At 40.7% G+C, this 25008-nt stretch overlaps 1 protein-coding gene across 5 annotated transcripts in view; it reads right to left on the bottom strand.

The window, feature by feature from the left end:
- The window catches only part of LOC100380755 (astrotactin-1), a 299659-nt gene that overhangs the window by 131813 nt on the left and 142838 nt on the right, over positions 1–25008 (bottom strand). For all 5 annotated transcript variants that reach the window (XM_014140030.3, XM_014140032.3, XM_014140031.3 and 2 more), the window contains 4 exons: positions 22089–22239; positions 13830–13996; positions 12378–12572; positions 2575–2702 (listed from right to left, as the gene is read on the bottom strand). In XM_014140030.3, the coding sequence (XP_013995505.1) occupies positions 2575–2702; positions 12378–12572; positions 13830–13996; positions 22089–22239 (641 nt within the window). The remainder of the gene's footprint in view (positions 1–2574; positions 2703–12377; positions 12573–13829; positions 13997–22088; positions 22240–25008) is intronic.

The raw sequence follows: 25008 nt of genomic DNA, 5'->3' as shown, positions 1-25008 counted from the left end.
GGATGTTTCATGATGATACTTTGAGACTAGTGAGGTCAAAACTGTCATTTTCTCTTGACTATTCTGCATTTGACTATGCCACATTTTAGAACAGAGAGCAAAACCCAGGAATCACTGTACGTGAAAGGGCCCCAGTAATCCCATCCCCCTGTATGCATAAAAATGTATCCTACTGTGTAAGATAAACTCTAATAGAACTGTAGCTGCAGGACTAATACAGCATTATAGCCTGTATCCTAAATGACACCCTATTCTCTATATAGTGCACTACTTTTTTTTATCAGTGCCTTATGGGCCCTGGTCAAAAGTAGTGCATTAATTGGGGAATAGAGTGCCATTTGGATCACAGCCTTATTGGGGCATGGTGCAGTGGTAATGGGATACTGTGCTGTGGCTCCCCTCCAGCCCACAGCAACCGTTGGATAAAAAAAGTTGTGCTTCACAGAGGGACAAGGCCCTGGGATGTGATGACAGCAGAAGATCCATTAAGATTATACTTTTCTAATATCCTCTGAAGTTTCCAATAAACTTTAAATCTTAACAGATGCCAATCTGTCCTTATTGATTGTTCATTACTTTGGAAATAACCTTGGAAATGTGGTTTAGAGTGAGGTACACTGTAGTGTCTAAGCCATCTTCTTTGAGAGGTCATATAAAACATCTAAATCCTTAACATTACTGTGGATTCCCAAATATAAAAGGTGATGGCATCTCCCACAAAAGACCGCAATTACTATGGATTTTGTTTTTCACACCACTGGACGCATCGGGCCAGTTGCATCCAAACATAGGTACCATAGGTACCATAGTTACCGTAATAATTGTATAGTACCAAAGGTACTACTGGATGGTTACAGTATATATACAAAAGTATGTGAACACCCCTTAAAATGAGTGGATTCGGCAAATTCAGCCACACTCGTTGCTGGCAGGTGTATAAAATTTTGCACACAGCCATGCAACCTCCATAGACAAACATTGGCAGTAGAATGACCTTACTGAAGAACTCAGTGACTTTCAACGTGGCACCATCATAGAATGGGGTGTAAAGCTCTCCGCCATTGGGCTCTGGAGCAGTGGAAATGCGTTCTCTGGAGTGATGAATCACGCTTCACGATCTGGCAGTCTGAAGGACAAATCTGGGTTTGGCGGATGCCAGGAGAATGCTACCTGCCACAATGCGTAGTGCCAACTGTAAAGTTTGGTGGAGGAGGAATAATGATCTGGGGCTGTTTTTCATGGTTCTGGCTAGGACCCTTAGTTCCACTGAACGGAAATCTTAACGCTACAGCATACAATGACATTCTAGACAATTTTGTGCTTTCTTACTTTGTGGCAACAGTTTGGGGAAGGCCTATTCCTGTTTTAGTATGACAATGCCCCCGTAGACAAAGCAAGGTCCATACAGAAATGGTTTGTCGAGATCGATGTGGAAGAACTTGACTGGCCTGCACAGAGCCCTGACCTCAACTCCAACACCTTTGGGGCGAATTGGAATGCCGACTGCGAGCCAGGTCTTATCGCCCAAGATCAGTGGCCGACCTCAGTAACGCTCTTGTAGCTGAATGTCTTTAAGACAACCATTATATTGTACTGACTACTGAATGACAGTACTGCAGCATACTGTATGGTCACAGCTTCACAGTTTTCACAGCACATATCTAACCATTGGTTGGGCGTACATCCGTTTTTATTTTTACATTTACAGATAAAAGGAAGATCAGTGTCTTTCCATTTCCAGGAAATTGGATGGAATGGGATTTCTCTCAAGTTGAGTAACCCAAATGTTAAATATTCTGTTAAGCTCCCTGTGCAGTAATGTTGAATTGGGCAGTAAAATATTTAATTGGTCAGTAAAATGTTGCACAGCACAACATCAGCAGCAAATGGGAGATGTGAATGGAATGATGAAAGATGCATTACATTGAAGCCTGAGTCATTTGGTTGGAGCAGGGAGGAATCTTTCCTCTGTTAATGAGGGTGTTTTAGATAGAACCTCTGTATTCTGTCCAAACGGCACAGCTGGCATCATGTAGTGTGGAGAAGCACCAGACAGAATTCTGATCTGACAACAGTAGCACAATCCAAATCACCCCTTTTCCTCATGAAAAATTATTTTGTTAATATCTTCCCCCATTTCCTTCCAGTTCATTATTTACTTGATTATCTGCTTGGTAACATGGCGTACTGTGTGAATGTGGATTGTGCAGTGTGCTTGATGCAATCACACACGTTTTGAAAAGGTTGTTGAAGGTTGATGTGGATGTCGTGCATGTTTTATGGAAATACAATCAAGGTTATATGACAATACGGTTGTCAAGAGAAAAACAATATATTTCAAATTGCAGTGGTTCAAAAGCACCATTCTTTTTTGGTGGAAAACTATTTTTATTGAAAACAATTGACCCTCATGCAGCAAGTCATGCTGTACTTCAGTACATGTACTGTACCTTCCATATCTGTTTGCATAGTTTCAATATGCTCAACATCAAAAAGCAACATATGGTTAATGATTAAAACATATGCTACTAAATGTACATACTCATATCATACATTGATTCTGTAAACTTCTACCTGTGAGATAGTCTGGATCAGGGACTGGGTCTGACAGCTCTTCGTGGCACTGCACGTCGGTTGGCACTGATGCCACCACCATGCCATCTGGGAGCTGCTGCTCGATGCCTCGGGCAAAGTTCTTCTGCCTGGATTAAGGATGAGACAACAGCCTATTTAGAGCCCCACAATTACTCACCCATCCAACTAGGCCTTACGAGGGAGACAGGGAATAAGGCAAAGAAGAGACTGTACCTGCGTCCCAAATTTCACCCTATTCGTTATACCGTGCACTACATTTGAACAGCTCCCTATGGACCCAGTGCAAAAGTACTGCACTACATGGAACACGGTGCTATTTGGGACGCAGACACAGCTACCAAGAGCTTATGAGGGCCTACAGAGAGAATAAGGCAGAGAAGAGCCAGTGTCAATCATGAGCACATTGCAAAGCAGTATCTTCTGAAGTGAAGAGGAAAGTCAGCAACTCTTGGAGAAAAGTGGAAGATAATATAAAATATTATTGTTAAAACCAACATGTTTCAGCCCATAGCCTTCATTAATTTTTATTCTAGCAGATCGTTAAGAGAAAATCTGTAGGAAATATATGAGCATGCACGGAAGAATCAGAGACATCGAAAATGTCATTTTTCATTATGTTAAATGTCCTTTTATTCTGTGATTCTCCAGTTCCAAACCTGATATGCTAATGTATTCATGTTAAATACTGCTCTTCCTGGTATACTCATCCCTGTCTCTGCTCACTAAATTCATTCATTACAATAGTGGTAATCTCCACTCCAAAGGGACCATTTGAAAGTTTGAAAAAGAGTAGATCTTAAAGGGCAAATGACTTTGAATTGAATATGAATAAACGGTATTGTTGCTACATCTTTCATTTGTCCTATAAAAGGATCAGCGAGGAACCTGAAAGTTATATGAAAGCATTATTGCTTTATGCTGACTTTTCTGCATTCATGGTAAGAGACACTGGTGAAGATTTGAGTTTGAAAGGTGATCCTTAATCTAAAAATCTTGGTTTTTCCTAGAAAGCCTGAATCATGAATAACCACATGTACTGCATGAGGATACCCGTTACAATGGTTTTAGAACAGACAAATAATGAAAGCCAATCCATACAATAGTGATATAACTTGTGGGGACAACTTTATCAAAAGAAAACACACACACCCAAAAAACACACAAATAGCTGAGCAATGGCTCTGTACAGTACATCTACAGTATATCTACTCATATTAAGTCGATTCTTCTGACTTGAAGGTTAACAGCCACATCTAATTTAGAAACCAAGAATAAACAGCATTATCTTAAAATACCCAAAATACAACTTTCCATAATTGGGTTGAAACAGGAAAGGGATGGGATGCAGTTAAAAACCCCTCCTATTATTCATCTATTGAAAGGACCATTTTGTTATTTCCACATTCCAAACACAAATGTCTGTCTTGAAGCAAAAATACTCCCAGCATCACACTCCCATGACTAAATATACTGCTAAAAAAAATAAAGGGAACACTTAAACAACACATCCTAGATCTGAATGAAAGAAATAATCTTATTAAATACTTTTTTCTTTACATAGTTGAATGTGCTGACAACAAAATCACACAAAAATAATCAATGGAAATCCAATTTATCAACCCATGGAGGTCTGGATTTGGAGTCACACTCAAAATTAAAGTGGAAAACCACACTACAGGCTGATCCAACTTTGATGTAATGTCCTTAAAACAAGTCAAAATGAGGCTCATTAGTGTATGTGGCCTCCACGTGCCTGTATGACCTCCCTACAACGCCTGGGCATGCTCCTGATGAGGTGGCGGATGGTCTCCTGAGGGATCTCCTCCCAGACCTGGACTAAAGCATCCGCCAACTCCTGGACAGTCTGTGGTGCAACGTGGCGTTGGTGGATGGAGCGAGACATGATGTCCCAGATGTGCTTAATTGGATTCAGGTCTGGGGAACGGGCGGGCCAGTCCATAGCATCAAAGCCTTCCTCTTGCAGGAACTGCTGACACACTCCAGCCATATGAGGTCTAGCATTGTCTTGCATTAGGAGGAACCCACGGCCAACCGCACCAGCATATGGTCTCACAAGGGGTCTGAGGATCTCATCTCGGTACCTAATGGCAGTCAGGCTACCTCTGGCGAGCACATGGAGGGCTGTGCGGCCCCCAAAAGAAATGCCACCCCACACCATGACTGACCCACCGCCAAACCGGTCATGCTGGAGGATGTTGCAGGCAGCGTCTCCAGACTCTGTCACGTCTGTCACGTGCTCAGAGTCACAACCCCCACCTGTGGACGTCGGGCCCTCATACGACCCTCATGGAGTCTGTTTCTGACCGTTTGAGCAGACACATGCACATTTGTGGCCTGCTGGAGGTCATTTTGCAGGGCTCTGGCAGTGCTTCTCCTGCTCCTCCTTGCACAAAGGCGGAGGTAGCGGTCCTGCTGCTGGGTTGTTGCCCTCCTACGGCCTCCTCCACGTCTCCTGATGTACTGGCCTGTCTCCTGGTAGCGCCTCCATGCTCTGGACACTACGCTGACAGACACAGCAAACTTTCTTGCCACAGCTCGCATTGATTTGCCATCCTGGATGAGCTGCACTACCTGAGCCACATGTGTGGGTTGTAGACTCCGTCTCATGCTACCACTAGAGTGAAAGCACCGCCAGCATTCAAAAGTGACCAAAACATCAGCCGGGAAGCATAGGAACTGAGAAGTGGTCTGTGGTCCCCACCTGCAGAACCACTCCTTTATTGGGGGTGTCTTGCTAATTGCCTATAATTTCCACCTGTTGTCTATTCCATTTGCACAACAGCATGTGAAATTTATTGTCAATCAGTGTTGCTTCCTAAGTGGACAGTTTGATTTCACAGAAGTGTGATTGACTTGGAGTTACATTGTGTTGTTTAAGTGTTCCCTTTATTTTTTTGAGCAGTGTATATTCTTACAACCACCTCTGAAATAATCATTTATCCCTTGAAGTAACAAATTAGAAAAGGTTTTCATAACTGTAAACTGCAATCCATAGCAGTGCCAGTGACAAATATACTTGAGCTTTTAGGGACTTAGAGCTAGCAGGAAATGGATGTAACTGTAAAATGGATGTGCATATATAGCTAAAATCTAGTGTGAAAATTAAACCTGGGCCCATATCCACAAAGCATGTTAAAGCTGTTTCAAGACAAAAAAACTCCCAGCTCAGAGTAGGTTTTAGGATAATGTTAAGACACTGCCCAGACAAACTCTGAGACAGGAGTAAAATCAACTCATAAACGTTTATCTCTGCTGGTATTCACGACAGTTTGAGGTACTGCAATAATGGCGAATAACCAATCGTGATGAGGCCTCGCCAGCTATGAACGCTAAAGCACGCTTCAGACAACCACGCCGAATGTGACTGTAAATGAAATGTTTGATATCATTTTCACCTGACACCATCACTTTGCCTACTCTTAAATATTGCCTAATATGTTGGCATGCATAACCTTTTTTAAACCAATTCTACTGGATGGTAAATGCTGCATTTTTACGATATGACCATTATATCAACACACTCGCCACTCCCGTTTAACAACTCTAAATCGCTTTGGCCCAGTATGCATCAAGTGACTTGCGATAATCAAATCAAATGTTATTTGTCACATGCGCCGAATACAACAGATGTAAACCTTACAGTGAAATGCTTACATACAAACCCTTAACCAACATTGCAGTTAAGAAAAGACCTAAAAAAAAGTAACAAATAAAAGTAACAAATAGTTAAAGAGCAGCAGTAAAATAACAATACCGAGGCTATATACAGGGGGTACCGGTACAGAGTCATTGTGCAGGGGCACCGGTGTCGAGGTAATTGAGGTAATATGTACATGTAGTTAGAGTTATTACAGTGACTATGCATACACTACCGGTCAAAAATGTGGACACACCTACTCATTCAAGGATTTTCTTTATTTTTACTATTTACTACATTGTAGAATAATAGTGAAGAAATCAAAACTATGAATTAACAGATATGGAATCATGTAGTAACCAAAAAAGTGTTTGGTTACAAATCAAAATATATTTTATATTTGAGATTCTTCAAATAGCCACACTTTGCCTTGATGACATCTTTGCACACTCTTGGCATTCTCTCAACCAGCTGCATGAGGTAGACACATGGAATTAATTTCAATTAACAGGTGTGCCTTCTTCAAAGTTCATTTGTGGAATTTCTTTCCTTCTTATTAATGCATTTGAGCCAATCACTTGTGTTGTAACAAGGTAGGGGGTATACAGAGGATATACCTATTTGGTAAAAGACCAAGTCCATATTATGGCAAGAAGAGCTCAAATAAGCAAAGAGAAACAACAGTCCATCATTACTTTAAGACATGAAGGTCAGTCAATCCGGAAAATTTCAAGAACTTTTAAAGTTTATTCAAGTGCAGTCGCAAAAACCATCAAGCGCTATGAAGAAACTGGCTATCATGAGGATCGCCAAAGGAATGGAAGACCCAGAGTTATCTCTGCTGCAGAGGATAAGTTCATTAGAGTTACCAGCCTCAGAAATTGCAGCCCAAATAAATGCTTCACAGAGTTCAAGTAACAGACACATCTCAAAATCAACTGTTCAGAGGAGACTGTGTGAATCAGGCCTTCATGGTCAAATTGCTGCAAAGAAATCACTACTAAAGGACACAAATAAGAAGAAGAGACTTGCTTGGGCCAAGAAACATGAGCAATGGACATTAGGCCGGTGGAAATTTGTCCTTTGGTCTGGAGTCAAAATTGGAGATTTTTGATTCCAACCTCCGTGTCTTTGTGAGGCGTGGTGTACGTGAACGGATGATCTCTGCATGTGTATTTCCCACCGTAAATTATGGAGGAGGAGGTGTTATGGTGTGGGGGTGCTTTGCTAGTGACACTGTCTGTGAGTTATTTAAAATTCAAGGCACACTTAACCAGCATGGCTACCACAGCATTCTGCAGCGATACGCCATCCCATCTGGTTTGGGCTTAGTGGGACTATAATTTGTTTTTCAACAGGACAATGACCAAACACACCTCCAGGCTGTGTAAGGGCTATTTTACCAAGAAAGAAATTGATGGAGTGCTGCATCAGATGACCTGGCCTCCACAATCCCCCGACCTCAACCAAATTGAGATGGTTTGGGATGAGTCGGACCGCAGAGTGAAGGAAAATCAGCCAACAAGTGCTCAACATATGTGGGAACTCCTTCAAGACTTTTGGAAAAACACTCCAGGTGAAGCTGGTCTAGAGAATGCCAAAGGTGTGCAAAACTGTCATCAAGGCAAAGGGTGACTATTTGAACAATCTCTAATATGAAATATATTGATTTGTTAAACACTTTTTTGGTTACTACTGTACATGATTCCATATGTGTTATATTAATAGTTTTGATGTCTTCCTTATTATTCTACAATGTAGAAAATAGTCAAAATAAAGAAAAACCCTTGAATGAGTAGGTGCGTCCAAACCTTTGACTGGTACTGTATCAAAATAATATTTTAACAACTCCAACTGCATGTGGCGCAGGAACCACTGACTCGCTGCATTTTTGTATTATCAAGACACCTGCTGGTAACTCTTAACTGGTTAGGACAGCTAATGCATGAGGTCTCCTAATTATGTTGATTAGGTGGGACTCTTATGACAAAAGAGGCTTCATGCATAGCTTTTCTTTTTACCCATAAGAGTAGGAGTAAAATGTCTCTATTCTCAGCACTTACAACCAATTTTCTACTCTGAGACACTATGTGGATGAGGACACTGACCTTCTATTGGAAACACTGCAATAATGTATGCCATTTCATTTGTATTGCCATTCCATGGACAGGGGTAAGGAAGAGAAACACATTGTTAACAGTAATTAAAAGCATGGAAATTAGACTCACACAAATCAAATATGCTGCTTTAGGCATAGTATAACAATGCTTATCGCTTGAGCAAAGGAACTAGAGAAAAGGTACGGATAATGCACCTTGGGCCTTGAAGGTGGAATGGTTTTAATGTGCCATTGTCGTTAATTAGTATTGTCAAAAAGGAGGTATACCGGTATGAAATATGTGATTGTTAAACTGGCTTAAAGCCAAGTCCATATTAGCATAGTTAACTGCCAAACTTTATCACAAATTACTTTTCCTGTGACCTCAAAATGTAAGAGCACAAAAAAAAGTATGAAAATGTCTGCACTCAAGTAAGTAGCTCTGGATAAGAACATCTGCTAAAATGACTAAAATGTCAAATGTAAATATAATTTAGTGAGTTTCTTTAGACTTTGGTCTCTAACAAACAACAATTAAAAGTAGAATTTTGAACTATTTTAATCAAATTATAATCAGTTGTGGGATGAGATGAGCATGGATGTCAAAAAACGATTTCAGTTTCTTTCAAGATCTGACAAACTAAAGTAAAAATTGTATTTTGGGGTTTCAGGATTTCAGCCAACTTTGTAATTTCAACTATGACATACCTCAACCACAGTCCTTTTGATTGACATTGAAACTTTTTTTGGGGGGGGGGGGGGGGGGTTCGCTCATATCTGACGACAAGTGATGGAATGACCCTTGGGTGGAATCTTTACAGGGTCCAATAATAGAGGCAATGGCCTCCAGTTTCAATATAATCAATCTAGCTCAGACAGACATTTTATATTTTAATTAAACGAGTAGATTAAGGTGTTCCTCCTCTGAGGGCGTGAGAGGAGACACCCCACCAAGTAGTTTGGGAATGTGGTCTTAATCATGATACCAAGCAGGGCCTGATGAGAACAAAGGGCACTAAAATATTAATTAAAACCTGCTCTAAGCATGTTGTGTGGAGGAGTGAGAGAGAGAGAGAGCAAGGACAGCAAAGAACAAGGAGCCAAAGGGGAGAAATAATGAGAAGAGGTTGCCTTTTTAACTCACATTATTCTAATAGTCTTCATTGCCTCCCTCAGAGACACTGAGATCTAGCAGTGGGACATCGCATCACTGCAAAGTCTCTACACATCTCAGCTGAGATCCCATCCCATCTCCCTCTCTATGCTCAAGAGAAGAACAAAATGTAATGGAATATTCCCTTATATGTGCCTTTGATATAAAACTCTGTGTCTAGGCTGGTCTCAGCCACATAAAAGCTCCGGCTAAGATTGTGTGACACCTCTTATTTACCTCCAATCCTCCACAGAAAACTCTGAAACTTTTGAAATAATAATTACCAAGCCAACTCTGAAATTCAGCCGGGTAGCATGAGCGATTCTGACAACGACATCTACCTTTTTAAAAACATGAAAAGTGTTTCAGAGGCTGGTGAGCATGAAAGCAGAGCCCACAGCCCTGTGTGGATAGAATCAGACGCAGCTCTGTGGCACAGCCTGGAGCCTGGCCATCCAGCACGCTCTGCTCCCGCTGACTGGGTACAGGCTAGCCTCATCTTATTCCAGCAACACCGGCTGTGAAGAGCCAGTGGGTACCTGCTCACTCTGCTAGATGTGTCCTTTAATTTCCTTCCTTTTGTTGTTCTAGCCAGACTAAATAAAAAGGTAGGGGTAGGATGCCTCTTTTTCAAATAAATAAAAGATCAACAGTCAAACTTGACTCAGAGGGAATGTGCATATTTTGTCTAGTTTGTGAAACACTCCGTGTACAGTAGAGTGTGGAAGAGTTGAGCTTGGGAGTATGAAGAACCAAGCATCCATTTCTACCCAGCAGCTATGTACTGTATGTGGTTTCTGTGCTTTTCAGAAATTTGAAAATAGTCATAGTTGAAGTTCCATTACTTTTTACACATTACATTAATGATTAGACAGTGTTAAAATGTCATATTCTTGCCTTTCATTCGTTTACTGTCAAAGAGTGAAACAGATGCTTTGTTACACTCCAGAACCGTGGGTTGGGGCTCTGAAGAAGCGCCAATGAAGCTCCAAGCACCAGGCTGGTGTGAGTATGAGACAGAATAATATAGTTTTTTTCTCTACTTTTTTTCCAGGAAAGACTTTGATAACGTCTCTCATGGTGACTCTCTTTGTAAACCATCCATGAGTCCCACAATAACTTATTCCTTTCCATGGGGTGTCAGTAAATGGCCAACATTTTATTTATAGTGTTACATTTGATTTACCTATATAATGTAAAGACTATACTTCAAGGCAATATACATTTTGAAGTTGGTTTGGCCATTTTCTCCTTTGAAATAATCCAAATCTGTAACATTAGCATTTTTTTCTAATTGAGAGACTGTTCATTCATACTTTTCTAGATTAAATTTGAAATTCCCTGCACTGCTACATCAGCAGTAATATTTACATCCCAGCACTATTCCTCCTATGTATCAAAGTTGACTATTTCCTTTAGTTTCCAATTAATTTTCACATCAGTATGGCATTCTTGTGAGGCTTAATGAACCCACCAGTGCAGACCCTTTGTTCATTGCACATTCAAAGTTTTATCTGCTCCAATTAAGGTCCATTACACCAAACTGGCTCCTGGTCACTTTTAATTCACTTTTTGCCATCTTGTATAATTAGGGTTTGCATTAACTATGGCTCCCCAAAGAGGCTTTCTCCAGTGCTGTGTCTGCCTGCACTCTGCACAGGAGCATTTGGTGCTTTTCAAAGTCTGTCTGAAACCCTGGCTGTCTCTCCCAGTGCTTTCAAAATGAGGAGATCAGAGCATTTGAGATTTAGCTACTTGATGATATTAACTTTCCCTCGTTCACCTTCCTCTAGCACTCATGTGACATATTGTAAGTGGATGAACTGCCTCCGGCTGCGGGATCCATGTGCACCCAAATTAAATTTCAGGTCCGCAGATTATTTCCGTGACCTTCTGACTTCCTGACTTCAGCGGAAAGGAAGCATCGTGAGTGGACGATGGTAATTAAGCAGCCTTCAAAGCATGCTGCCACGGAACTAATTCACAAACATCAAAACAGGGACTGCTGTGCATTTTGTTAGATACTGCAAGCATATCTTTAGATCCTCATTTCCAGGATACACTGTATTTATATTGACATGAAATGTGGTATCATTATGATCATTTTCATTGTGGAGGGAAGAGTACATTTCAAATATGCCATACATATTTAATCTTCTGAGTTCATTAATCGCTCACCTTGCTTTAGTCTACTATACATCTCTACATGTAAAATAAAATCCATAAATGCATTTCCTCCACCGGTGGACCAGTTAAGCAACTATGAATCAATCATTAATCATTCTTATACCATGGCATTGTTGAATAGTTGTTTCTGATTGGCTTGATGGGCATTCGAGGTCGTGCATTATTTCCCTATAACACATGGTATATTTGCAAGGTAGAAATCAATGGCTATAGTTCATTCTTACATGTTCTATGTTTGAGCTGCTTTTGAAAGCAAAAGTCGAATTGGAAACATTATTGGCATTGTTAAATTCAATTTTCATAACAGCAAGCTAGGACTGATGGTTTGGTTAGCTAAGCTAGCAAGTCTGTTTGTTTGGTTACCTTTGCAACTACAGTCGCTTTCTAGTAAACTAGCTAGCTACTTCAGTGGATGTCGAACACATTTCTAGTGGCAAATGAGCACATTTCTAGCAGCAATGTGTTAAATTATAGCCATTGTATATAAGGGATAATCAACTCGTGGCTCAAAAGTTCTCCGGAAAAGAATGCAACTCAGTGGAAGGTAAGTTCCACTCGGCTAGCGCGTCGTGGAACACACCTTCCACATCGTTTATTATTTTCCATAGAACACATAGCCTCTTGTTGATTATCCCTTAACCTATTTTATACTTGAGATAAAACCCATGACACAACTCATACAATACCTGAAGGTAGCTTTGAGGATCTGACCAGAGATGATTTCCTTGGTATGGTTGTTGTAGCCATAGAAGAGGTCCCCGAAAAAGGTTTGGTTGGCTGGGATGTCAGCTGTCTCCCCACAGTCCAGTCCCTCAGTACAGGCTTCAGACAAGGGCTGGCAAGAACGACCATCTTGACCTCTCTTGTAATCCTCAATACAGCTACAACGGCAACCAGAAAAAAACAATGGTAGCAGTGTGAGCTGAGCGTTTAATGTGTTCTTACATTATATTAAATTAGATTGTTTAATCTAGATTAAACATGTAGCTTCTGATACATATAGTCATATTCAGGGTTTAAACCAAATTCTGTTTGAATTGAAGTCAATACTGGGATAAAAACTAGGTTGTTTTTTACTTCTACTGGATTTGATTGAATAAGTTACTTTGTCACTGATTGAAGAGTGCATGAAATTCCATCTTAACATTATGTAAACATCACTTTAGCTAGCTATGAGGATTATTTCTTTATTTTACTTGTGTTCATGGTTCACTAGTTACTCAGAAGTGCACCTCTTTATGACAGAGTTCAAGGGGATACACAAAATAGGCCTCACGAATCTAGTGTGCTGATCAATTCTATGTTTGTTCTATTGTGCTATTAAATCAATTCAGTGAACACAAACCCCACATTTCATTTTTCAAAAAGGAAATAATTCAAACAGTGTGAGTTTTCTCAAGACTCTTCATATTTATGACATTTTGACATCCCAGTGTCTAGCGAGCTCTGTAAAATGTATCAAAAGGCAATACGAAAAACGGCCAGGGATTAAACTGAAAGAAGCTTTCTTCATGATGGCATTGTTCTTTCCACAGGAAAGTGTTATTAAAGAGGGTTAGATATGTCTTAATGCAGTCCTAATGCACATGGCATACTGTATAAACTGGTTCACTTTCTCTGTCATATTATCATGTGTCATATGATAGAAAATGACATGTTTGCCACCTACAATCATAAAGACTTTAGTAGTCAGGAGAAGACTTGACACAGACTAAAATAGAGGTCAAAAGATCCTTCTGTTTTAAGAGACAACCTCTCCAAGGGGAAGAGACAACTCACTCTGAGTGACTAACGCACTGCACAGCTGACATTTAAAATACTTACTGCTGCACTTTCTTTTCCTACTAAATCTATGTCATGACAATGCCTGACAATCACCAGGAATCTACTGAGGTGAAAAAGAAGGACATACTAGTAATTTCATGGCATTGTTTAAATGTTCTACCATGTACAATTCAATCCTTTTATACACTTTAGGATATGACAGTTCAGTGTCATGCAATGTCAGCTCAGTGCCACAGAGACAAGGCCATGGGCCCATAGGGATGGCACAGTATGGGACCTGGTCAAAACTAGTGTACTATGAAGAGAATAGGTTGCCATTTGGAACAAATCCAAGTCCTGTGGTGTTCTCTCACCCGCAGAACATCTGTATGTTGTAGAGGGTGGGGTCGTCCTCCAGGGGGGCGAGCTGCTGGAGGCACAGTTGTTCACAGCCTCCGTTGAAGCCATCAGAGCAATCAATGCCAATGTGGTGGTCGTAGCAGCCTGTGCCATCCTTCATAGGGCTCAGTCCCGGAGGGCACTACAAGTAGTGGGAATAAAGGATAAAGGATGTCACAGATTGTCAAAAACAATAGGGCTACAGATGAATCAAAATAATATGAGATGTGATCTGATTTTAGTTCACACAGAAATAAGTAGAGATCAGAAACATCCAGATCCCATGTGTGTGTACGAATTATAGAAAAGGGGGAAAAGCAAAATTAGAGAACTTTTGGAAAAACCAAGGTAAAGGCTTTGATTACATTTTCCCAAATAACATTCTGTAAACTCTTTCACACCACAAAGGACGTGCTGCTAACCAAGATATATGAGGCACAAAGGTAGCATAAATTCACAGAGGCCTGCAGAACTTCTACAACTCCACACCTGCATCCATAGTTACAAAGACTCCCCTGTGCCTCCCAAAGCATTTTTTCAGAGGCCTGTGAACCCAAATTCACATGATGTTCTCTGTAAGCCATTCCTTCAAAGGGGACTTTGATGGGATGATACTTAACAAGGCATCCCTGCCTGGAGAAAAGAGAAAAAAGCTATGTTTGCCTTCAAGCAATAAGGAAGCATAAGCGACAATATATTTATTTATTTCCTCTTCAAAGCCTCCAGTGCCCATCGACCCTGGCATCATGACATCCTAACACTAGTCTGTGTTAGACAGGTTGAAAGAGTAACCCTGTAGGGAATTTAACCTGTTGCTTTTGTTTTTACAGGATCGTATGAGAAAGAGTTTGGACCTAACACCAAGTCACAAATTATTTGATTATGACCAATATATTCAGACGTAAAGATTTTACAGACTTGCGGTAGGCTATGTTTGAAGCGAAGCTCTATGTGGATGGATCATACATACTACATGATAACCTAGCATGAGACTCATAACCAAGGGGTGATGAGGAAATTAACAGCCATGAAATAAATATTTTTTTTTCACCATAGGGATGAAGGGAAAAACATTAAATATGAATTGTAACTTCATCAGTTGTGTCAGACAGCTGCACTGAAAATCCACAATTCTCCTACATCAGGCCTTGTGGAGTTATCTGTATTTATGTAAGATTTCAGATTGTGGTTTATGCTCCCCCCCCCCCCCATTTCATACATACACTAGGGCTGGGATTCAATCCGACTGCAGTCTGTCAACAATTAGGCTTTTAACGGCAATGTTTCAGTGTTCGCGAGGATCTGATTCATGGTAACACTGCATGTCAGCTCTGTACGACATGCAAAATGACCTTTAAAAGCCGTATTGTCTACAACCTGTGCGAGGGTTAAATCCCTTCCTAGATCATGATGACCCATCCCACCACTGACAACAGTGTAGAGGACAGGTACAGTACAGTACATTGCTTTTTGAAGCCTAACACATACGTTGTTATACCAAGAGGTCTGGTTGGCCCTCTTACGCAATTGTTTAACCATTGGGCTAATAGACGTGGTAGTTGATAAAGTATCAATGGCCAGTGAGGCACATGTAGTAACAGGAATACTTCGCCTCTCCCTGGACTCATTGTTATTGATTTGTTGCAGGGCTATGAGCACTATGACAACTGATTTATCACCTGTAATGTAAAGATCATGGTACATTGAATCTCCTAACTCATCTGTAGCAGAGACTCCTTAAATCACTGGGCCTCTTTGCAATCGATGGCAATGGGGAAGTGTGTTGGGTGTCAAAGGGATGTCAGAGAGGAATTAATGTATCGATAGTTCTTGCTTGTGAACCCCACGTCTCTCCTTATTGATTGCTGTAATAGGCCTCCGTTCAATGACATGCAGAAATACGACAACTCAGGAGCATTTCCCCAATGTCCAAAGAATGGTGATCATTAAAGACGTGCTTGCCTTATACTGTTTGAGGATTTTTCATACAGTAAGTTATCTATTGATAACAATGCAAATATTAAGTGTTCCACTTTAAGAACATTTTAGAAATTGACAATGCATGATTGAGTTAATCATACGATGTAAAATCCTTCAGATAATGTGACAAATGGCAAAAGTGTAAAAAGATCCATCCCTCCATGGTAGAAACATTAGATAATGTCAAGAAAAATTATTCTTTCATTTTAGATTTTTTAATTTTTATTCGCTCTCTTTTTTTGTGTTGCTTGGTCAAATAACAAACTCATGTTTCACCACAAAATAAACAACATCCTTTACCGGCAGTTTAACGGGCAATGAAGCCTTTTTCTACTTCTCCAGAGTCAAATGAACTCGTGGATACCATTTTATGTCTCTGTAACAGTGTAGGTTCTGTCCCTCTCTTTGCCCCAACCTGGGCTCGAACCAGGGACCCTTGCACACATCAACAACTGACACCCCACGAAGCATCGTTACCCATCGCGCCACAAAAGCCGCGGCCCTTACAACGCAAGGGGAAACCCTACTTCAAGTCTCAGAGCAAGTGACGTCACTGATTGAAACGCTATTAGCGCGCACCACCGCTAACTAACTAGCCATTTCACATCGGTTACACTCACCCCCCCTTTGACCTCCTCCTTTTTCCGCAGCAACCAATGATCCGGGTCAACAGCATCAATGTAACAGTGTAGGTTCCGTCCCCCTCTTCGCCCCAACCTGGGCTCGAACCAGGGACCCTTGCACACATCAACAACTGACACCCACGAAGCAACGTTACCCATCGCGCCACAAAAGCCACGGCCCTTGCAACACAAGGGGAAACCCTACTTCAAGTCTCAGAGCAAGTGACGTCACTGATTGAAACGCTATTAGCGCGCACCACCGCTATCTAACTAGCCATTTCACATCGGTTACATCTCTGCATCCAGTATGAAGGAAGTAAGAGGTCGTTTTGTGAGCCAATGTTAACTAGCATTAGTGCAATGACTGGAAGTCTATGGTATCTACTAGCATTCTCGCAGTTACCATAGACTTCCAGTCATTGTGGTAACACTAGATAGCAATTACGTTAACGCTAGTTAGCAACTTCCTTCAAACTGCACGCAGAGACATAAAAATGGTATCCACGTGTTCATCTCACTCTGGGGAAGTAGAAAAAGGAAGTATCCCTTTAAGGAAACGAGACAGTACTGTATATGATAGCACTGTACAGGCTTGTGAAGCTTTTGTATTTAGGCTGAATTAGAAAAACCCTTGAACCACTTTGCCTTTTAATCTTATTTTCTAATGGAGATACATTCCTCCTGCTTACTTCCAGCTTATGGGAATCAGCCATGTGGTATTGCTACTGTACATAGAAAGTTGGATAAGCTATGCTATTTCCAAATTCGGCAAATAGGCAGATTGGAGAAAGTGGACAATAGAGATTGAAACCTTATCCAGCCAGCAGAGTTTTCTACACTGGCAAGGAAGATAGATTTGGATTCAAATGTCATCATTGAGGTTATCAAGGCATATCAGGTAGAGTTACAAAATTATCCAGAGTGCAATGATATAATAGCCCCTTGGGAATATAATTTGAATTGTTGCAAACTTTGTAACAAGTGTACAGAGATTCTATAACGCTCTCCTCTAAATCAAACATATTGACACCACTACAGTAGTTACCAGTTCTTACCTTTTTAACAATGTCAGAACCAAAATCTGAACCAATTTCTTGGGGGGGGGGTTTGATTGTAAATATTTTTTACTAACATCTACCACGGTCCTAGCAAGTGTGAAAAGGTCATATTTCAGAGGTAGCTTTACAGTGGTGCATTAACATGCTCTGGCATCTGTCCACGGCTGCGGCTGTACATCAGATTTTTCCCAAAGAGGATGGAGTACCTTAAATCCACCCAGTGATCCTTAGAGGAAAACATCAGTAGTGGCAGGCTGCTGACCACCCGCTCCTCTTTAGGAGTATGCTCATAGAATACCTCAGCCAAGTATCGACTCAGCTCAGAACCGCTTAGTGCCCAAAATGTGATCCAAGACAGAACGAATTCATCTGAATGTGGACTAGGTCGATATACATCTGCTATGTCAACGTGACAAAGTGCATCAACTAGCAACACATGTGAAGCACGTTAAGCATGTTAAGGTGCTTGGCACAATTGAGCATTGTGTTAAATGTGAGGAATATCTATATATTTCTCTGGGGGGGAAAGTACATATGACTCCCAAACTGCACACCTCATTTTTAAAATGTACATTTGACAACATTGATGAAGTTCAGTAGAAGTGCAGGTCAGTAGTCCTGAAGCCACGTGATAAATTGTCTTCACCCATGGAATATCAAATTTAAAGGATGAGTGTCCATATAACAATTACAGAGTCAAATTGAGACATTGGGGAACTTTTACACCCTGGTCATACTCAGTGCAGGGAGTCTGTAAGTGTGTGATAGCAGTCCTAATGTCTGAATCATGTAAATACTAAGGTCTCCTCTGTAGGTACACATCTCACACCACAGGCTGACACGCTTTGTTTGGACAGGGCCCAATTTGTTCTGGTGGCAGGCAGGCTGGACAGACAGTCTCACGTTTCTCCTGTTCTAGCAGGAGGAGACAAGAGCTAATTAATCACATAATCATTTGGTGATTATTAGACTTTACTTCCAAACGACTGCACCCTCTCTCCCCAGGAGTGCCATACATCAGCCAGACAGAGGGGGTCAGGAGGCGTCGGCTCATGCTAGGAGAGATATTAAACACGACGAGACTGGCAGCATGGACTCAGACAAGGTGTTAATTTATAAGTGGAATCGGGGTCTGAGTCCCAGACAGTTACCAGTATGATTAGACGGACGAAAGTATAATGTATATAACTCGTCACAAGGTAATTACAAAACACCAAGATATCTATGCAACAGATGGCAGCATCCTGGATATCTTGCTGTAACAAGAGCGGATGCTTAGTAAGAACTAGTAGGACATAAAAAAAAGGCAAAGATGAATTCCTTATTGCGGATTTCAGTGCATGTTACCCATGATTTAAAGCTTGTAAATGTGTTTATGAATGGCATGTCCATATTAAACCTTAAATTACCATAAACCATAAATCCAGAGCTTCCGGTTGGTCTGGGTGAGACAAAAAATAATCTATATCACAATAATTGAAACGGTTCTGCCAAAACAGCATGAGGTATACTAGTAAATGTTTAGAAATAAATACCAACATGATGGATATCTATTATTATCGGTTGCTAAAAAGACGAGGGCTTTTGTTTCATTACTTAGAAAACAAATAAAAATGATTTGATGATTGAATGTATTTTGCAGTTGCATAAACTGGGGGAAAAGGTCTACAGTCGCTATTTCATAAAGCTTGGCTTGTTTAAAACTGCTGTCTACTTCAGAGCTCAACAGAGCTCCTGTCATCATTCAATTCTATATAAGAATTATTTCCATCGCATAAGTCTTTGATCTCTTGTTTGACCTCTGATATTGCAATACTCTCCGCTGTGTTTAAAAGTCAAACCTATTCAATATTTTGTCAGAAATCTATATATTTAGTCATGACTTTTAGATACTGGAAACCAGTGATAGGTCAAAAGTCTTGTGCATCTCTACCGTATAGAGTGCAATGTCAGTGAGTGCACAGGCTGTTGGTTGTGAACTCTGTGACAGCTACATTCACCAAGGTCTGACCACCAGCACCATTAGGACAGAAGGCAAATGCTCTCAAACGGGCAATAAATTGTTTGCGTAATCTAACTGCTTGGCAAGGAAATACAATTTTGTTGTGCAGCAGGTTTGTGGCATTAACAAGACCTAAAGATACAAATGAGGTGATTTTATATGCATGTTTTTCTGAATTAACAGCAAGCCAAGTCAGGCCTAACAACCAGGAACCTTAATTGCAATGGTGCAGGAAATGGATGTATTTTCAGATTATGCTAGGGACCCCAGGCTATGAAGGAACACTACATTGATATCCAAGTATGGCCTCTGTGCTCAAATTGCAATTGTAACTGTGACAGATACAATTATGAATGTTTGTTGTTGATTAAAATAATTGTGTCTGCTCATATATAATTAACATTCAAGCGTGACATATAGTTTCCTGCACAAACATCTTGGTCAAAACTGGTTTAGACATTTCATACAGCCCACTGCTGAGTTTGAGAATGGGATTGGTCTTGGTAGCCATGTCAAACAAATGTTTTGAGACAATTCTGACCATTCTTATAACCAATGGATTTTGACAGCAAGTTTTGAAAAGTAACGCAAATGTGATATTATCAATACAGTGCAGACATTTGGAACTGAAAATGTGCCTTAGCTCTGGCATTGTTAATCTGAAAGCCAATCCTACTCATGCACCACATTCATTCTGATATCATGCAGTAGCCGTTTTTACTCATACCCATATACGGGTTGAAAATGGCAGATTTGGGCACTGATAAATGCCTAAATTGGATTGTAGTGGCTATACAGCAACATACTACGTCAGAGATCTGTCTCTGTCCTTCACAGCACTGTATGGATTTTGACTGACAGCCATTCTGAAATTGAGCACCTCGCGCGACAAGAAGTTGCCCTGAAACCTCCCGCTAATTGGGCAACTTTTGCAAATGAGTGAGGGAAATGCCGTCTCATATTTTGAAAGATGAGACGTTGAGGATTATAATAAATACCAATTTGATGTCATACAAGTAAGCCAAATGTGCACTTCACAATGTGCACTCCATTTCATAAAACCCATGTCATATACAGTGTCAATGTTTATGATCACTATGTTTGATGTACAGTTACAAGATGACATGGCGTCAAACCCTGGGTTGTTCTGAACAGAATGAGCCTGTTTGTCTGTTGTAAAGAGAATTCACCGTGGCACACGCACCTGAACGACTCCTTTCTATGCGCACCAAAATGAGGATCTGTTTCCCTGAATTGCATTGTGAATGCCTAACACTGTAATATCGTGTTATAACTTTGCTAGTCATGTTGGCAATAGATGCCCAAATGATGTCCACCTGACCTAGATTGCAATTTATAATGGACTGTTATTAGATTGTGTAAAAAACAACAGTAATTGTGTGATTGCAGGGTTGTGTTCCAAACAAAATAACAAGTGTGCTTGCTCCAATTCCTCAACGGCACAGCAAGAAGAGCTCAAAAAACGACCTTATCATTGGAGACTCTTCTTTGAGTCATAAAAGTGCATTGAAATTACTTAGGAACTAGGCGAGGCGTGTGGTCACTTAGATACACCAGTTAGTCCTCTCACTCAAACCCTTGCAATTTCTTAGTCTTATGTTGCAACTACCCCATATTTACCAGGAATATTCTTATCATGTAACTGAATGTACCCAGCATATTTTCAGATTTTGCTATCAACAAATGCAGTGAAATGTACAGTAAATTTAAAATGCACATAAAATAAACAGTGTAATGTTTGGATTCAGTCTTGTGTCAGGTGAACTGTTGTGTCATCACCTTTGGTCTGATAATTTCCCCATAATCTGCAAACTATTCTCGTTCAGCGACTCCTGTGGCGGGCTAGGAGCAGTGCACGCTGACACAGTCGCCAGCTGTACGGTGTTTCCTCCGACACATTGGTGCGGCTGGCTTCCGGGTTAAGTGGGCATTGTGTCACGAAGCAGTGCGGCTTGGTTGGGTTGTGTTTCGGAGGACGCACGGCTCTCGACCGTTGTTTCTCCCGAGTCCGTACGGGAGTTGCAGCGATGAGACAAGACTGTAACTACCAATTGGTTACCATAAAATTGGGGAGAAAAAGGGGTCAAATAAAAAATATATAAATATATATATTGGCAGAATATTGGGAAAATGTAAATCAAGAAATGATTAGCATTTGAGTAATATTTTATACTTTCGAAAAGTTTCTCTTTCAATCAAATGTTAGAGGGAGTCATCTGAGAAAGTAATCTGATCAGAAATGCTGTATCACAAACAGTACCTACCCAAGTACACCTTAAACTAATGTCTTGAGTGTATTGCAGTACTTGAACAGAAATTAACTCGCTTGACAGCCTGAGCTTTCGGATCAGGTGACAAATAATGTGTTGCAAAGAAGAGTGATACACTAACAAACAATTGGAGCACACCTTTTTAATAGGAAGTAGGAACCATAGGCAGATGTTGAATGTATTAAAACGTGCTTGGTTCATTTCATGGCCGCTAAGCAGAAATAAAGAAAGGCGGTTCTGAGAGGAGGACCATCCCCAGGCAGTACAGTGACTCACTCACCACACATCCACTGGAATCAAGCTTGCGGTCAGAGATGCAGCGGAAGTTTCGGCTACAACCACCGTTGTCCTTTGAGCAGTCACGCACCGGGCCAAACGAATCCAGTAAAACCTCCAGACTGTCAAACGATGAGGAGATCATCAGCTCTTCTCTGGCAAAATAAAACACAAACATAAACATTATAATCATCCCCCTCAGCACAGCACTAAATCATTACATTCCCTAGCAATCAAATGACTTATTGTCTGTTGATTGAAAATGGGTTCATTGTAGTCCTTCACAGAGATGAGAGAAAAGATCTTGCACTCTTTCAATTTTGCAGAAACTTGTTACATCACCAGATTAAGAGTGTGTGCCTAGCAATGAATGAACAGAGCCTGCGGGATTGTTTCTTTGACCTTGGCTTGCCCTCCGTATCCAAATGCATCTTTAATTTGTTCATTTTATGATGAAATTCATTCAGTCAGAGGCAGGGCAGCCACAACCTGAGATTCAAAGCAACCCTGCTTTACAAAGGTTCCTAAAACATGTTTCATAAAAAGCATGTTATTTACGGTATGTCCTTTATTGCTATAACCTTGCTCCAAGCCATCTGTTTTGTTTCTTATGTGAATATTTCAAAGACATGCAAGGTCAAATATTAGAGATCATCACATTGACATATGAATAAAAAAGTGTTGATGAAGAACAAAGCTTGGACATTCCATTCTTCTTTTCAAGATGCTAAATTACTATGCTACTGACGTGGAATATCTATGAGAAATGGAGTACTTTTATAATAACCCTGCCATGAACCTTGCCTAGGGGAAAGAAAGAATGGCCTCTCTTGTTTTGCAAATTGTATTTCTTTTCTCCCTCACCCACTCCCAGAACGCTTGCTCAGAGATTGCCTGAAACAAACATATTTGATATTTCATTAACTTTCAGAGTCACTGATTTTATCAAACTAGCCAATTTTATTTTATAATTGACTGTGGGTATTGTCTTCATACATTTATGGAGAACTAACTCAACAGGTCACAAAGATAATGATGTATTTGAAAGAATTATGGAGGGTTTAATTGTTATATTGAACTTAGGCTACCTTTATGATGCATTCATTATTTTGTATTAAGTACACAAAATAACTGTATGTGATCCCTCCCACAGTTACATAATTCCCAGTCTGCATGTTTGATTGAATCCAGACTTTACATTTGTGGTATTCAATAGACATCACTGTACATTTTAACTTGAACACTTTCTTCATAGAAAGATGAGACCATTTACCCTAACCTTCAATTATAGATATGATTAACAAGAACATTTAAAGGCCCAGTGCAGTCAAAAATCTAATTTCCTTTGTTTTGTATCATATTGTACAACAGCTGATGAAACTTAAAGTGTCAAAGTGTGAAAACATTTGATCAGTGCTATTTCCTGACAGTTACAATCTACACACGATCTTCTAATCAGGATGTTTGCATGGGTGGGAGTTTCAGCTTTCCATGGTGACATCAACATTCAGTAAATTGGTTAATAGACCACTAACAAAGAGACATCCAAACTGCTCTGCTAACAGACAGTCCTAAAAAAATTCTTACTTGAAAAATATTTTTTTGTGTTAAAAGTGATTCTTGCCCATTTTAATGGAAATCAGTAAGCTACTTAACTGTTTCACAGAAAGTATTTGATATTGATATAAACAAGGTTGCATTGGGCCTTTAAGCAACAGGAAAGTCATATCTGCTAATAATTCAAAAAAGGCACAATGAAGAGGCATTCATTCAGGCCATTAGCCGTTGAAAAATACAGGCTGCCTAATTGCTTCTCTTTACCCTGTAATTTGCCTTCCATTATACTTTATGGGTGAGTCACAGTTTAAATGGAATGACACACTGTATGTTGTGAGGATTTTGATTCCAAGTCTGCAGATCACTCTACATATCCATTAATAGCTAGCTCTACATGGTTTAACTTTTATTTTGATGCACTGACCAACTGTTAAGTGTCTTCACTGACATTTTCTACCTCTCCCAGTCTGAGTCTGTAATACCAACATGTTTCAAGCAGACCACCATAGTCCCTGTGCCCAAGAACACTAAGGTAACCTGCCTAAATGACTACCAACCCCTGGCACTCACGTCTGTAGCCATGAAATACTTTAAAAGGCTGGTCATGGCTCACATCAACACCACTATCCCAGAATCCCTAGACCCACTCCAATTTGCATACCACACCAACAGATCCACAGATTATGCAATCTCTATTGCACTCCACACTGCCCTTTCACACCTGGACAAAAGGAACACATATGTGAGAATGTTATTCATTGACTACAGCTCAGTGTTCAACACCATCGTGCCCTCAAAGCTCATCACTAAGCTAAGGACCCTGGGACTAAACACCTCCCTCTCAAACTGGATCCTGGACTTTCAGACAGGCGGCCCCCAGGTGGTAAGGGTAGGTAACAACACATCCGCCATGCTGATCCTCAACACGGGGGCCCCTCAGGGGTGTGTGCTCAGTCCCCTCCTGTACTCCCTGTTCACTCATAACTCCAACACCATCATTACGTTTGCCGATGACACAACAGTGGTAGGCCTGATCACCGACAACGATGAGACAGTCTATAGGGAGGAGATCAGAGACCTGACCGTGTGGTGCAAGGACAACAACCTCTACCTTAACCTGATCAAGACAAAGGAGATGATTGTGGACTACAGGAAAAGGAGGACCGAGCACGCCCCCATTCTCATCGACGGGGCTGTAGTGGAGCAGGTTGAGACCTTCAACTTCCTTGGCGTCCACATCACCAACAAACTAACATGGTCCAAGCACACCAAGACAAAAGATTTGGCATGGGTCCTCAGATCCTCAAAAGGTTCCACAGCTGCACCATCGAGAGCATCCTGACGGGTTACATCACTGCCTGGTATGG

Source organism: Salmo salar, chromosome 14 (assembly GCF_965601325.2).
Source record: "Salmo salar chromosome 14, fSalSal1, whole genome shotgun sequence".
NCBI lineage: Eukaryota > Metazoa > Chordata > Actinopteri > Salmoniformes > Salmonidae > Salmo > Salmo salar.
This window is presented reverse-complemented; position numbering and strand designations above follow the sequence as displayed.